The 14,253-nt window shown below is 59.4% G+C and overlaps 1 protein-coding gene across 4 annotated transcripts in view; it reads right to left on the bottom strand.

Moving 5' to 3' along the window:
* Window positions 1-19: 19 nt before the first annotated feature.
* The window catches only part of FMNL1 (formin like 1), a 24,550-nt gene continuing 10,316 nt past the window's right edge, over window positions 20-14,253 (bottom strand). For 2 of the 4 annotated variants that reach the window (XM_025861703.2, XM_025861705.2), the window contains exons 4-26: window positions 13,716-13,789; window positions 13,226-13,309; window positions 12,708-12,845; window positions 10,972-11,080; window positions 10,269-10,345; window positions 9,962-10,055; window positions 8,969-9,043; window positions 8,538-8,648; window positions 7,303-7,452; window positions 6,670-6,771; window positions 6,232-6,490; window positions 5,706-5,996; window positions 5,394-5,518; window positions 4,316-4,518; window positions 3,603-3,837; window positions 3,332-3,400; window positions 2,426-2,506; window positions 2,212-2,341; window positions 1,892-2,055; window positions 1,609-1,710; window positions 1,374-1,469; window positions 997-1,105; window positions 20-486 (exon numbers count right to left, since the gene is read on the bottom strand). In XM_025861703.2, the coding sequence (XP_025717488.2) occupies window positions 383-486; window positions 997-1,105; window positions 1,374-1,469; window positions 1,609-1,710; window positions 1,892-2,055; window positions 2,212-2,341; window positions 2,426-2,506; window positions 3,332-3,400; window positions 3,603-3,837; window positions 4,316-4,518; window positions 5,394-5,518; window positions 5,706-5,996; window positions 6,232-6,490; window positions 6,670-6,771; window positions 7,303-7,452; window positions 8,538-8,648; window positions 8,969-9,043; window positions 9,962-10,055; window positions 10,269-10,345; window positions 10,972-11,080; window positions 12,708-12,845; window positions 13,226-13,309; window positions 13,716-13,789 (2,982 nt within the window). In that variant the 3' untranslated portion in view covers window positions 20-382. The other 2 variants (XM_025861704.2, XM_073889196.1) reach the window with 1 other exon arrangement.

Below are 14,253 nucleotides of genomic sequence, written 5' to 3'. Positions count from 1 at the left end.
CACAGAGCGGACGCGGATCTTTTGCAAACGTCTTTATTAATCTTGTATAAAAATAAGGTCCATGGAGAGTTCCCGGAGCTGGGGGTGGAGCGCGAGGTTGCACTTTATAAGTTACAGGCCAGGCTCCGGCTGAGGCTAAGTATGGCTATTAGGGGGAGAGGGGTGCTGCAAGCAGCATTTGGGGGAGGGGCCGGCGATGCTGTTCCCGCCCCCCCACGCCCCCGCGCCCGACCACTTGAGGTGGGACCATCTCGGAGAATGGCGGCAGCAGCAGAGGGGGCTGCCCGGCCCAGCCGAGCTGAAGACACCTTCCTTGAGCCCCTGAGCCCCGCCTTGCCACCCCCTCCCCATTCCCCACTGAGTCCTTCTGCAGAAAGAGCCGTTACAGCGAGAGGTCCGAGGTGACCTGCATGTGGGGTCCCGGGGGGCGCCGACGAGCACTTCTTCGGCCTGTGTCTGCACGGATGTAGGGCTGGTTCCGCAGATCTGGCAGCCAAGAGGAGAGACACTTACCTTCCAAAGTCTGCCCCGGGGCTAGGACCACAACTCCAGGGTCCAGGCCTCCCCACTGTAGGGACCCAGGTGGTGTGCATGTGGGAAGGGACCTATGTTTACCAGACCCCGCTCAAGCACACCCCAGCCACGCGTGGCCCAAGGGAGGGCAGCATGATCCAGTCCCCTGAGGGGCCCCCAGGGTTGTGGGCAGCTTCTGGGATCCCAGGCCAGGCTAGCCAGGTACCTGGGGGCTAGAGAGGGATCTCTTCTCCCAGGCTGGCCTCACAGAGGAGCCTGGACGTCCGCTTGCCAGTGCGGGCCGTGAAGGGCACCGTCTTGAGCACTGAGGGTTGGGAGGGAGTAGGGGGGAGAGAAAGGAGAAACAGACAGAAAAAAGTAGCAAGAAGCGGTGAGGCAGCCAGACCCCTAGGGTGGGGAGAGGGGGGAGGACAGCATTAGAAGGATGGCTAGAGGCTAGGAGAGGCCCAGCCCAAGCCTCACCTGTGATGATATCTTCAATGGCCCCGTCGCGGTCACTCTCATAGATAAGTGGCTCCTTCTGCTGCTTCCGCTTCAGCTCAGAGATGAGGTCCATCTGCTGCCGCCGGGCCTTGGGTGGTGATGGGAGGGTGGGGCATGGAAGGTGAGTAGCTCCAACTCCAGGATCCCCTCTCCCCAGGCCACCAAACCCTAGAACATCTGTGTGCCCAGTCCCCCACAGCAGGCTGGAGCAGGAGGAAGCCCTTCCCATCCCAGGCTGCTGGGGCACCATCCTCACCCTGGGCAGGGTCTGTTCACAGAAATGAGGGTACAGAAGAGGACCAGATCTTTGGGGTGAGGATCCCTGCGAAGTGCCAAGCTCAGGCACAGCTGCCTACCTTGGGTGCTGGGGCTTCTTCTTTGCCAGGGGCGTCAGCACCTGCCTCCTGGGCTACTGCCTCCTTCTTCCACTGTTCCACCTCCTGCTCAGCTTTCTGAGGGGCCAAGGTGGGTCTCTGTGAGGGGAGTCTTATCCCACCCCCAGACAGAAGCGTCCCCTACCCTCTGCACTGCCCAGGTGGAGAGGCCAAAATGCCCCGCAGGGGTCCCAGCCGGCCCACCACACACACATACCTTGTAGGCCTTGACGAAGCGGCTAAAGAGGGAAAAGAACATGGCGGGGGACGTGGTCTTGGGGTTCTCTCCGAAGTACTCCACCACGGACTCGTAGGCCTCCTGTGGGCACAGCCTGTCAGCCCCACCAGCACGAACCCTAGGAGCTCCATATGCCTTTAAGACACTGGCCACTTCATCTCTGCTCCTCCAGGCAGGTGGGCCCCCTGCCCCCTCTCCCACTTCATCCCCCCCCCCACCTCCCTACCTCCCCACCTCCAGGGCCTGGCCAGCCCTGGCCCACCTGAGCGGTCTTGCTGTCTGCCAGCAGCTTATCCATGGTGGGCGAGTTGGACCTCAGGAACTCCTTGAGCACCATGCAGTTGTCCTGCCGCACAAACTCTCGCTGGGTCAACTCCAGGCCTCGCTGCAGGGAGCGCACATCCCCTAGGACGCTGTCCAAGGACACTGAGTGGGGGTTGGGGCAGAACAGAGGCAGGGAATCAGAGAGGTGGCATTCCCATCCAATGACACCCTGTGGTCCCCTCACTTTTTCTCAACCCCTATCAGTCCCCAGGGCGGAGCCCCTCCCCCCGCCCAGGAGGTGATACCTGCACCCCATACCTGAGCCCGCCTTGTCCAAGAAGTGCAGGTCGCTGTGGAAGCCTGTGAGCTGTGGGTACTTCTCGGCAATGACCTTCACCAGGTAGTGCAACAGCGTCTGCTTGCGGTCAGTCGACTTCATCTCCAGCAGCTGCATGCAGGCCTGTTGTCAGCCACAGGCCACCGGCTGTCCCCCATCCCCCAGGCCAGGGAACCCCCTCCTTGTGCCCCTCACCACATCCAGGCTCTGGAGCCGGAAGCCATAGGCTGCCCCACGCTTGCTGCTGTTCATGTAGTTGCCAAAGGCCAGGACAATCTGGGGGGGGGAGGGGGGTGCTCAGCAGGGTGCTGGGGCTGAGGGAACCCCCTCAAGTATAAACTGCACAAGAAAATGTGGTGAAAAGCAAGCCCCACACACTCAGCCCGCACCTGACTCCTGCACGGGCCCCTCAGGTCCATGACCCATGTACACGCATGTGTAGCTGACATATGTGCCTGGTCTCCCCAATGTCTTTAAGATTTTATTCTTAAGTAATCTCCACACCCAACATGGGGCTCGAACCCACAACCCCGAGATCAAGAGTCACATGCTTGGGGCGCCTGGCTGGCTCAGTTGGAGGAACATGTGACTCTTGATCCTAGGGTCATGAGTTCGAGTCCCACATTCGGTGTAGGGATTTCTTAAATAAATAATTATAAACTTAAAAAAAAGAAAGTCTCATGATATTCAATCAACTGAGCCAGCCAGGTGCCCCTTAGCATACCCAGTGTTGTCCTCTGCTGCTCCCACCCAGAACTGCGCGGCTGACATCCCCTCGGCCGTGATGTCACGGTCTATCTAACAGCCATTTCTACCGGCTCCCGGGACCTCCCCTAGACTCCACTGAGCAGGTGTGGGTGCTCTGCTAATCACATAGTGATCCCCAGAGGGGGCTCAGCCCTCAGGAGGAGTCTAAGGTGCACTGTTGTAGACATAACCTCCACCCCTGCCTTAGCTTTGTCTTTCTATGTGAGAGTTGGGAACATATCTGTTGCATCCCAGGAGTGCAGGGCAAGGCCAGGGTCTCCCCCTCACATGACCCAGAACAGGCGAGGAGTCATGAGCGGGCCCCACTTCCCAGGCCTTGCCCTGGGCTCTCACCTCCAGGATCTGGCGGAGTTTGTCAGAGGACTTGATGGACATTGAGGCTGCAATTACGGCATTCAGTTGCTGGGGGTGCAATTGGAGAGGCAAGATAAGTTGGGGCAGGGTGGCGGGCGAGCCCATGGGAGGCTCAAGTCCTCCTACATGCCCTCTCCCCGCGGAGGCTGCTAGCTGCCTCCTTGCATCCCCAGCCCAGAACACAGCGCCCTGCCTGCCCCGCCCACACCGCCCTGCCCCGCCCACACCGCTCTGCCTGCCCCGCCCACACCGGCATGAGCAGCTGGACAGTATCCGGAAAGTTGCCCAGGAAGGTGAGCGTGGCCATGCGCTCGGGCAGGCGCGGGATGCGGCTGAAGCGTAGCATGAAGCGGTCCTCCTCCGACAGCTCCTCCATGGGTCGCTGCTCCTGCTCGAAGCGGGCGATCAGGCTACGCTCGTACTCCGTGGGCAGGAAGCGGGTCAGCAGCTCCAGGAAGTCCAGGCCAAGGGCCTGTAGGTCGTACCTGGTGGAAGGTGGGGTAGTTATCGCTCTATACCCACCAGTTCTTGAGGGCAGGACTATACCCCCCACCCCACTACCTCGACTGAATAAATGAACTTCAGTATTTGTTCTTTGCCAATAGCTTCAGGGACCAAGAGGTAGGAGTCAGGGACGTTGGGAGCTGGGAAGCCAGAGGTCCCTATCATACATACATCAGTGCCAGAGGCCCAGCTGTAAATGCCTGGGCCTGAGTGCTCACAGCTGGGCAAGGAGGCAGGGAGGAAACGGGAATGTCTCAGTCTGGGTGTGGACTCACACTATGGCCTCATTTTCTTGGCCTGAAAATGGGAACAAGGTTCCCAGCCCTACTCCCTGACCAGGGTTAGCATGAAGCTTGATGGGCTCTGCCCCATAGTTGGGACTCTTTTACCAGATGCCTGATGACCCCGGGCCTAGTAGAAGGGCTGGGCTACTCACAAGTGCAGGGCAGAGGTACTCACGTTTCAATGGCCTGGCAGATGCGGTCAGCACCCAGGTTGCCCTTGCGCAAGGTGATCGCCAGGTTCTTGGCCCGGTTGGCCTCGATGAGGGTGGCCTTGCTGGGGGCCTTCTGGGCTGCCTTACCCTTGAGAGCACTGAGGTCCAGGCTGGGACCTTGGGACTTAGTCTTGAACTGCTCCTCAAAGTCACTCATGTCTAGCTCCTGAGGGCACAGGGAGAGGAGGTGGGGCTGGGCGGGCTGGGGTCTGATATATTCCTGGCTGAACCAGCTATCCAGCTCTGACCACACCACCAGCAGAGAGAGAAACCAGTAACCTGGCTTGACCACAAGCCCTGATGGGGGATACAGGGGAAGTGCAGACAGTGTCGAGGAGGAAGAGCAGTACCCAACACTGGGGACCCAGACTCCAAGCCCTTACAGCTGAAGGCAAAGCTGAATTGGCTGGGGGTAAAAAGGGGAAAGGGCATTCCAGGCAGAAGGAACAGCATGAGCAATGGCCTGGAGGCAAGAGAACACATCTCTTTTGGAAAACTAAAAGTAGAATTAGAAGGGCTAGAGGTGCCTGGGTGTCTCCGTTCGTTGAGCATCTGACTCTTGATTTTGGCTCAGGTCATGATCTCATGGTTGTGAGACTGAACCGCACACTGGGCTCCTCGCTGAGCTTGGAGTCGGCTTGGGACTCTCTCTCTCCCTCTCCCTCTGCCCCACCCCTGCACTCCACCCTGCACTTCACCCTGCTCTCTCTTAAAAAAAAAAAAAAAAAGAGAGAGAGTTGAAACCCTGGTTGCCTGTGGGGGTGGTGGAAAAGAAGCTTAAAAGAAGGAGAGAGAGGCCAGACAGGAGGCTAGATGTGCCCTCTACAATGAGGGAGGGGAAAGCCTCCAGGGGAGTCCGGACATACTGCCTATCAGATACACTAATAAAATGTATCTTAACAATCCACGTAGCTTAACACCCATCCCTGGGCCTCCATGCCCTCATCCGTACAATGGGGTGGAGGAGATGCCCTAGCATGATCCAGGCAAGTGCCCTCTCCCCTGGTGCCCACACTGGAAGCAAGGCAGGGCCACACTCACCTGCAGCACCTTCTCGTCATTGAGCTCAGTGAAGACAGTGCCAGTGATCTGGTTGGGTTTCAGGGCCACCCAGTTTAAGAGTGGCATTCTGAACTTGGTCTGTATGGGTTTCTTGGCCTTCACTCCTGGGACAGGGAGAGAGTGGTGAGCGCTGGGGAGGTGAGGGTGGGGTCGTTGGCGGGACCCAGGGCCCAGAGAGAGGCCTGACAGGACAGGCAGAAGGAAATAGGAGGCCCCCATACACAGGGTCCTGGAGGACACTGAGGTCGGGGCACCTCCGTATCTCCCCCCAGCCCTGGGCGGTCCACTCACCTGGGCCCATCTCAGGGCCGGACCCTCCAGAGGGACCTCCTGGAGGCGGTGGAGGCGGCGGAGGCACGGGTCCATCTGTGCCGGGAGGCAGCGGTGGGGGCGGGGGTGGGGGCGGCAAGTCTCCAGGCAGCGGCGGTGGGGGCGGGGGCACTGAGCTGCCAGGGAGGGGTGAGGACAGTGGGGGTGCCGGGGGCGGGGCTTCCTGCTGGTTGGGGAGGCCGGGAAGTGGGGGTGGTGGAGGCGACGGTGGGGGTGCTGCTCCAGGAGCAGGCTCTGCCGCAGGTGGGAGATCTGCGCCGAGAGAGAACCGAGAACCCAAGATGGGCAGAAGGAGGGGGAGTACCAAGTTGTGGACCTAAGCGCTCTGGCCTCTGCCTCCCCTCCCTACGCATGCGCACTGGGTCCCCGTCTACCCTCCCGCAACCACCTGAGCCACGCCCACAACCCCGAACCTACGTCTCCCCACTCTCCTTCCAGACCCGGGTTCCCCCACGCCCACCCCACCCAGCCCGAAGCTCCTGCGCACCTGCGCTGGGTGAGTCGGTGAGCACTCCCGGAGGAGTCGGGGCGTCACTGCCGCTCGGAGTTGCCACAGCGACCGGAAGGATCTCGATGGAGACAGCATCCCCGGGCCCCCGTACGATACGGATTAACCCCTTCTCCTCCAGCTCCTCCACCTTCAGCTCTAGGGCCGAGGGCCGCGCCGCCGGGACGGAGGTAGGCACTTTCTCAGGCTCAGGAGGACGCCTGGAGGCGCCCATGGAGGTCGACTCGCTGAAGCGCTCCTGTGAGCCCGAGGCGGGGGGGGCGGGGGGTGGAGAGGTCAGTGCCTCCCAGCAGGCCTGGCACAGAACCCCCACCCTCTTGCCCGGGTAGAGGAAGTGCCAAGCCCAGAAGCCCCACCGAGCCAGTTCTTGGGAGCCCAGCCCGCCCCTGGCCCGGCCCCCTCCGCCCCCAACCTCACCCGCAGGGTCTCCAACTCCTTTCGAGCCTGGCTTAGCTGCTTTTCCAGCTCGGCAATCTTGGCCATGGATTCGTTCTCCGCGTCCCGAAGCTTCTCTGTCAGCTGTGGCACAGCTCATGGTGAGTCCCCACCCGCCGCTGGGCACTGGCGCCGCCGCCGCTGAGGGGGCGGCAGCAGGCACGCCTGCCTGCAGGGCTGGGGGAGGCTTCCGGACGTGCGTAGGGCCCGGTGCCTGGCGGGTGGGCTGAGCCTGGCCCTTGAACCCAAGTAGGTGAGATCCTGAGGGTACTACCGTTCTCTCGGGAGGAGAAACCAAGGCACCCCTGAGGAGGGAGGTGGGTGGAGAGAGACTGGGCCAGGACGGGCGCCAGGCACCCAGTTCCACCCAAGCCAGGGTGTGGGCTCCGAGCGCGGGGAGAGGAGCGGCCTGCCTTCCTCAGAGGTCCCGCAGGGTAGGAACCCAGTGAACGCTCATTGAGAAAGAAGGCACAGGATGCGAGATTTGGATTCAGGTCCAAGTCAGGGGCCAGGCAGACAGCCACCCGCTACTCACACCTAAAACCAATGCCTGATGCCAGTGTGAGGCCCTGGGGGCCTCCTATGTGCTGGGCCGAGTCCGGGAGCGGCTCTCACCAGGGCCACCTGCTCCTGCAGCTCCTCCATGTGCTCCAGCACAGCGTTCTTGGTCTCAGTGTCCTCCAGCAGCGCACCCACATCAAAAACATTGTCCAAGTATGCTTGAATCTGCACGAGCAGCTTGTCGCTCTCCGTGTGCCGGAGCCTCTGTCCCCCAGACAGAGAGAGCAGGGTGAGGCCCGAGGCGAGGGGTCTTTCGAGGACCACCCCCCCATCACCCCTAGGGTCTAGAGGGAGGGGCCTGAGCCCTAGCCTGCTTTTTTTTTTTATTGAGATATAATTGACAGACCATAAAATTCATTATTTTAAAGCATATAATTCAGTAGTTTTTCGTATATTCACAGGGTTGTGCAATCATCACCACTGTCTAGTTCCAGAACATTTTCATCACCCCAGAAGAACCCCTGTACCTGTTAGCAGTCAGTCCCTATACACTCCCCCCCTGACCGCTGGCAACTACCCATCGACCTTCTGCCCCTGTGGACTTATCTCTTCTGGACATTCATATAAAGGAATCATAACAGTATTTGGGCTTTTGTGTCTGGCTTCTTTCACTTAGCATAATGGTTTTAAGGTTCCTCCATGTGGTAGCATGCGTCAGTACTTCATTCCCTTATATGGCTGAATAATATTCCCCTGTATGGATATATCACCCCCACCAGCTTTTCACCTTTTGGCTTTCAGAAATCCAATCCCAAAGGCCCTGCTCCTCCAAGAAGCCTCCCAAAGGAATCGGGGAACCTGCAGCTTCTCTGCAAAGGCTGGACCAGGAAGTGCCAAGCCCCTCTGCCTACCTTCCCCAGGGCAAGGAATGCCTCTAGGACCTGGACCCATCCAACACTAGCCAGCTCCCACTTTGGCCCAATATCTCCGTGCTCCCCATTATGCGCTTGAGTCAGAGCTGTCTGAGGCTGATGCTCCCAGAGCCAGACAGACCCAGGGCCACCCAGAGCCTGTTCCGGTGCCTGTGATAATAGCTCCATGGACCACGTGCCTATAAGGTGGCAGAAAACGTTCTGCCTCATTCTATTTAGAGTCATTATTACCTTTATGATTCTCTCGTTTTACAGATGAGACTCAGAAGAAACCTATCCAAAGTCACATGGGCTTGGAAGGAGCAGAGTCGGGATTTGAACCAGATCTGCTTGACCTCAACACCCATGCTGCTAAGCACAGAGCCACACTCTGCAGCTGGTGAGTGGTTAAGTCCCAGCGGGGGACGCAGGGCTCACCTCCAAGTACAAGTCCAGGCCCAGGTGCGTGAACTCATATTGCAGGAAGACACGGAAGTTCATGTTCTCCACGGAGTGTACCACGATGTTGATGAACTGCATGCAGGCCACCTGGGAAGCAGAGCCCACAAGCAGGTCTGTGACCCTCTGGGTGGGGGTGCTCAGTGCCTTCTGTCCCCCATTTACTCCCAAGTCTCTCCTTTTCCCCATTTCTCACTCAGCTAACCCAGCTTTGGCCCTACCCGTATTTTTTCCCCAGGTTCCCTCCCTCCAGCTTCCCTGTCTCTGACATCCACCCCTCCCCCACCAGCCACTCAGTCCTCATACTTTGCAGGAGCAGAGCCCAGAAGCTGGAGACCCCGGCCCCCGGGCTGCTCCTTACACCGAGGGTGGCCAGGACGGCCAGGCCCAGCCTGGGCTCCCGAGCTCACCATGAAGTCGATGTTGCTGTCCTCTTTCTGGAAATATTCCATCAGCTTTTCGAAGCGGTGCTGCTCCCCACACACCTGGGTGGGGAGAATGGCTGTCATGAGGGCCCCAGTGACACACCTCCCAAGCCATTTCCAGCCACCACCCTTGTGCTTCTACGGGCTCCTCCCAGCTAAATCGAAGTCAGGCCACGTCACTCTTCTGCTCAAAACCTCCCCTCCCTCTCCATCTCCCCCAGCCCTCCCTTCACTTACTGCCCTGGCCACACTGGTGTCCTGGCACTTTCCCACCTCAGGGCCTTTGCACCTGCAGTTCCGTGTGCCTAGTGTGCTCTTACTCGAGATCGCCACCACACCAAGCCTCTCACTTCCCTCACAGCTTTGCTCAAGCTTCACCATCTCTGTGAGGCCTCCCTGTCCACCCTGCGACCCGTTCCTCCTGCCCCTCTGGCAGCCTGCTCTTGTTCCTCAGAGTGTCCACCGTTTTCAGACACATTATATAATCTGCTCATTTAGTATACTGTTTATTATCTGTCCTCCCCTGCCTTCTTTGTTTCTTTTGCTCACTGATGCATCCCAAGTGCCCACTCTGTGCCTGACACATAGTAGGCACTCAACAAATCGTCATTAAGGGAAGGAATGACCATACCCCACCTTGTGCGTCATATTCTCATGCACCCACTCAGCCAGAGTCACAGCAGAGGTGTATGTATGCAACCCAGAGATGCGTGGACCAAGCCCAGTTTGGATCTGGCCAGGCTGAGGGTCAGAGGTTCAGCAGATCCCCGTAGTTGTCCCTGTCGCCCCAGGCAGTGCCCCACATGACCTGGCACCTGCCCTTTAAAGCTTCCCCATCCCAGATTATCCCTACCCTGTGCTCCCCAAATGCCTACCCAACACTCCCAGCTGCCCCCAGCGGAGGCCACAACTACAAGCCACAGGACTCCAAGCAGCACCAGAGAGCAAGCACCTGTTGGGAGGGGGGGGCTTCAGTACCTCCTTGAAGTTGTCAAAGGCCGCCAGGATGATGTCATGCCCTCCTCGAACCAGGCACACGGCTGCCAGCAGCTCCAGCACCAGAGCCTTGGTTCTGGGGACAGGAGGGCCAATTTACCCCTTGAAAGCAGGCCCCACAGCAAGGCTGCGGGTGGGCCAGGCTGGGGGAGGGCAGGGAGGGCAGCTGATGGGGAGTAGGGGTGGGATGAGCCTGGTCAGCAGTCCTGGGAATGGGAGAGCAGAGTAGCCAGGGGTGAAGGGGCAGGAGAATCTAGATGTGGAAAAAGGTGAGGGGCCCGGACCTCACCTGGGGTTCTTGTTGTTGAGGCTCAGAGCAATCTCATTGACACAGGCTGGGTGGGTCATGACGAGGCTGAAGCCAGACTGGCGAGAGAGGAAAGGTCAGCTCCTCCAGGCAGACCCCCAGGACTGCCAGACTGGCCTGCCCAACACCTCAGGCACTGGCAGGGCCATTGCCTCCTGGTCTCCCACGGGCCTCAGGCTTGGGAAGTTCTTCAGAGCCAACCACAGCCTTTTCTGTGGCAGCCAGAGCCTGGCCCCTCTTTTTAAATAACTTGGTTCGAAAGCCAGTGTCAGGATTCAGCACCTCGGACACAGCGAGCCCTCAACGGCCGGCTAAGTGAAGGAGGACTGGCCGCACCAGCCACTCCTCCAAACAGAATCACCCAGAGCAGCTGTCCCTGAGGGCGCTGTGTTCAGCCTTCCCTGGTGAGGGTGCCTAGGTCCCCACAGGAGACATGTCCATGCCCCCAGTCATGTCCAGGGTACTCCAGGGGACCTGACCAGGAAGGGGCAGAAATCTGGGCTTCCCCTCAAGCCTCATCAGCCTCAAGACCCTCAACAGCCCCCATCCCCAGGGTTCTCCAGTGGGGAACAGGGTCGGGGCGGGGGGGACAGTGGGTCCCTGAACCCCAGCGGCTTAGGCAGCCCCCGGTGAGAACAGGCTCAGCTCCCCCGGGCCCCCCAGTGCCTCACGCTCCCTGACCAACCTGGTAGTTCATGATGGCGCGCAAGCACATGATGCACACGTGGACGTCATCCTTCTGGCTAACGATGCGAGAATTCCGCAGGGCCTTCCTGCTGTGGGCAGGGGTCAGCCTGGGTGGAGCAGGGGGGAGGCAGCAGGGCTCAGAGTCCTACACCTGGCTTCCCACAACCCCTCCCCCCGACAAGGCACATCTGGAACATTAGGCAATTGATTCCCACCCACCCAACCAAAGAGGCCAGCGGAAGGCAGGAAGGCTTCCTTGGTCCCGAGGCCTTGGGCCTGGCATGCTGCAAGGGGGTATGGAGGGGCTCCAGGAAGGCAAAGACCCTTAACAGCAACTTGGCATCAAAAAGGGTTGCTGTGTTGTGGGGGTAGACAGCCTATAGAGGGAAGACAGCCAAAGCTTGGAAATCACCACGGGAATGCTCTCCACAAGGTGGCGCTCCCAGCCTCATGGGCTTATCGGCCATCTTGAAAGGCCAACTCTGAATTCAGACAGCCTGGGTTCAAATCCCTGGCCACCACTTACTAGGCAAGTTTACTTAATCACCCCGTGCCTCAGTTTCCTCATTTGTAAAACAGGAATGGTAATAACAGTACCTTCCTGATAGGGTTTTTGGGACTATGAAATGAGCTTAGAACAGTGCCTGATACATAGTAAGTGCCAAGAGTGTCCTTGATAATTCTTTGCTAGAAAACATGATTTTTTTTTTCCTTGTTGCAGAACTGCCCATCATGACTTCCACATCAGTGCCTCTTGACAATTCTATCACGTTTCCAACACTGGGAAGCCCTCCCCCCTCCCCCCATCTGCCACATCGTCCTTCTCCCATCATTGCTCAGATGTGCCTAAGTCTTTGCTCATGCTGTTCCTTCCACCTGGAATGTCCCCATCACTGCCTGTAAAGCCCGTACCCATCTGCGAGACATAGTTCCAGCGCTCTCTTTTCTGGAAGACCTTCCTGATGCCCCGGGAAGTAGCCACCTCCCCTCTCAGAGCTCCCAGTCACACCTCCACGATAGCCTGTCAAACACTGTCCCCTTCTAGACCAAGGGCTCCCAAAGGCAGGGTGATCTCTCTCTCTCCTGAGCACCTGCTACCATGCCTGATACATAGGAAATGCTAAAAAAATATTTGTTAAATGAGTGAATGAATGAGCAAACAAAGGAACATATTGTGAGAGTTTGGGGCTTAATATGAAGTAGGTCCCTAAGACCAAAGTTGGAAGGATGGAAGCTGGGGGGCCACATGAGGCCCCAGGGCTGCCTTCTTCCCTCTCCCCGCCTCCCAGCAGGATGTCCTGCATTGGGGTGGGGTGGCCTATCCACAGCAGGTGAACCCAGGGGTGTCAGCTGAACACCCCACCGAACCCCACCCCCACCCAGGGAGCCAACCAGGCATGCACCTGCCCCCAGGTGGCTACGTACCGGGGAGAGGGGGGGCACCTGGAGGCCGCACAGGAAAGAAGAGTGGGTTAGAGAGGACCAAGGGAGGTCTCACCAACCCAGAAACACCTTCCTTAAACCAGACCCACCCAGATTCCAGTTCCTAGGTGCCCATCCCTGGAGGGCTTCTTAACACACCCATCTCTCAAGCCCTGCTCGAGGCTCTGTGACCCGCAATGCCAGGCTACCCCTCCCACCACTCCGAAGGGCCTGGGGCGGGGCTGGCAGGGTGCAAGGGTCTAGGGGTGAATCTTCTCTTACCCTTGCCACCCTGCCAGGGGCCCCACGTACTTGATGGTCAGGTGGCGGCTCTTGGGCTGGGGAGGCAAGGACGAGGGCGGCCCCTTGCTGAGATCTTCCACGGACTGCTCCAGGGGCTTGCTCTTCTCTGAGCTGGGGACCCCATTGTCTGCACTCTCCATGTCATACCTGCAGGGGTTAGAGTGGGGCTGAAAGCCCACCCTGCAGGGGCCCTTGAGGGCAGGGCGGGGGGCGCTGAGGGGAGAGAGGTGTGTGCAGGGGAGATCAGGGGCTGTGCTCGGTGCTGTGCTGGGCAGAGGAGGGGGCCAGGGAATGATGGAACAGAAGAGTAAGCCGCCCAGGTCCCAGCTGGCCACCCCAGGCCACATCCCTCCCTGTCCATGCAGGCCCTGAGGAAGGGACATCACCCACCGCACGGGTGCGGTGTGCGTGAGCCCAGGGTGGGCTGGGGCGGCACTGCATGGACGTGGCCAGAGGCGAGGATGAGGTACAGGGAAGCACGGACCAGGGCTCTGAGAAGCAGCGTGAGGCCGGGGCGGGGGGCTTACGTGACGGAGCACTGGGCAAAGGCCAGGTACTCGAGGAGCACATCCAGGCCACGGTTCTCCTCGTTGAGGAACTCCTCCACCCACCTGCAGGGCACAGGGCTCCCTGAGTTCCAGCCAGGAGGGAGGTCCTGCCCAGACTGGGCACAGAACAGGCACAGCCAGGGCCCCGGGGCTGCTCATCCCCCACCCCACCCCTGAGACACCAGCCAGCCCCAACCTCAGAAGACCCAGTGAGGCTAGAGGGTGCTAGGGGGCTCAGGTGGGACCCAAGGCCCTGCCATGCCTCAAGGGGTGAACAGAGGGTGGGCAGGAGAAGAGGCAGGGAAGCTGTACTGGACACCCCAACCCAGAGGGGCCCCGCAGACATGGCCTATGCGGGGGTGGGGGGGTGTTGGGGGCTGACGGGGGAGTAGCAAAGGGAAGCCCCAGGAGCTGCCTGGGGACAGAGCTCTCCCAGGCCCCCAAGAGGGAAATCTGAGCCCTTGCTCACCCAATGTGGTTTGTCCTCAGGGAGATCTCCAGCTCCCGCAGCACCTGTGTGGACTCCTGAACTCGCCTCTTAAACTGGGGACCAAGAACAGGAGAGTCTGGTGGGTGAAGCCTGAGCCCCCCCCCACCACCACGGCTGGCCTTTCACGCTCCGCCTCCCCCACCACCTCCACACACCTGCCTGGCAGAATAAGCATCTCGGGCTACACATAGCCCCACATAACGATGAGCCCCACACGCAGACGAGGGTGCACACACATACCTCCACACACAGACGTGCGGCATGCACGCACACACACACACGCATCCATATACAAGCACCCTGGGTACACAGATATGACACCCGTACATCCATACATGGACACCTGGGGTACGCGCACACGCGTGCACGTGCACACACATCCATACATGGACACCTGGGGCACGTATGCACGCACATCCATACATGGACACCTGGGGTACACGCACACACATGCACACACACGCACATCCATACATGGACCCAAGGGTACATGCACACACACACACACATCCATACA

Source organism: Callorhinus ursinus, unplaced genomic scaffold, assembly GCF_003265705.2.
Source record: "Callorhinus ursinus isolate GAN/ISIS: 27379988/994484 unplaced genomic scaffold, GSC_fseal_2.0 scaffold102, whole genome shotgun sequence".
In the NCBI taxonomy this organism is placed as follows: domain Eukaryota; kingdom Metazoa; phylum Chordata; class Mammalia; order Carnivora; family Otariidae; genus Callorhinus; species Callorhinus ursinus.
The sequence above is the reverse complement of the archived record's forward strand: the minus strand, read 5'-3'. Positions and strand labels throughout refer to the sequence as shown.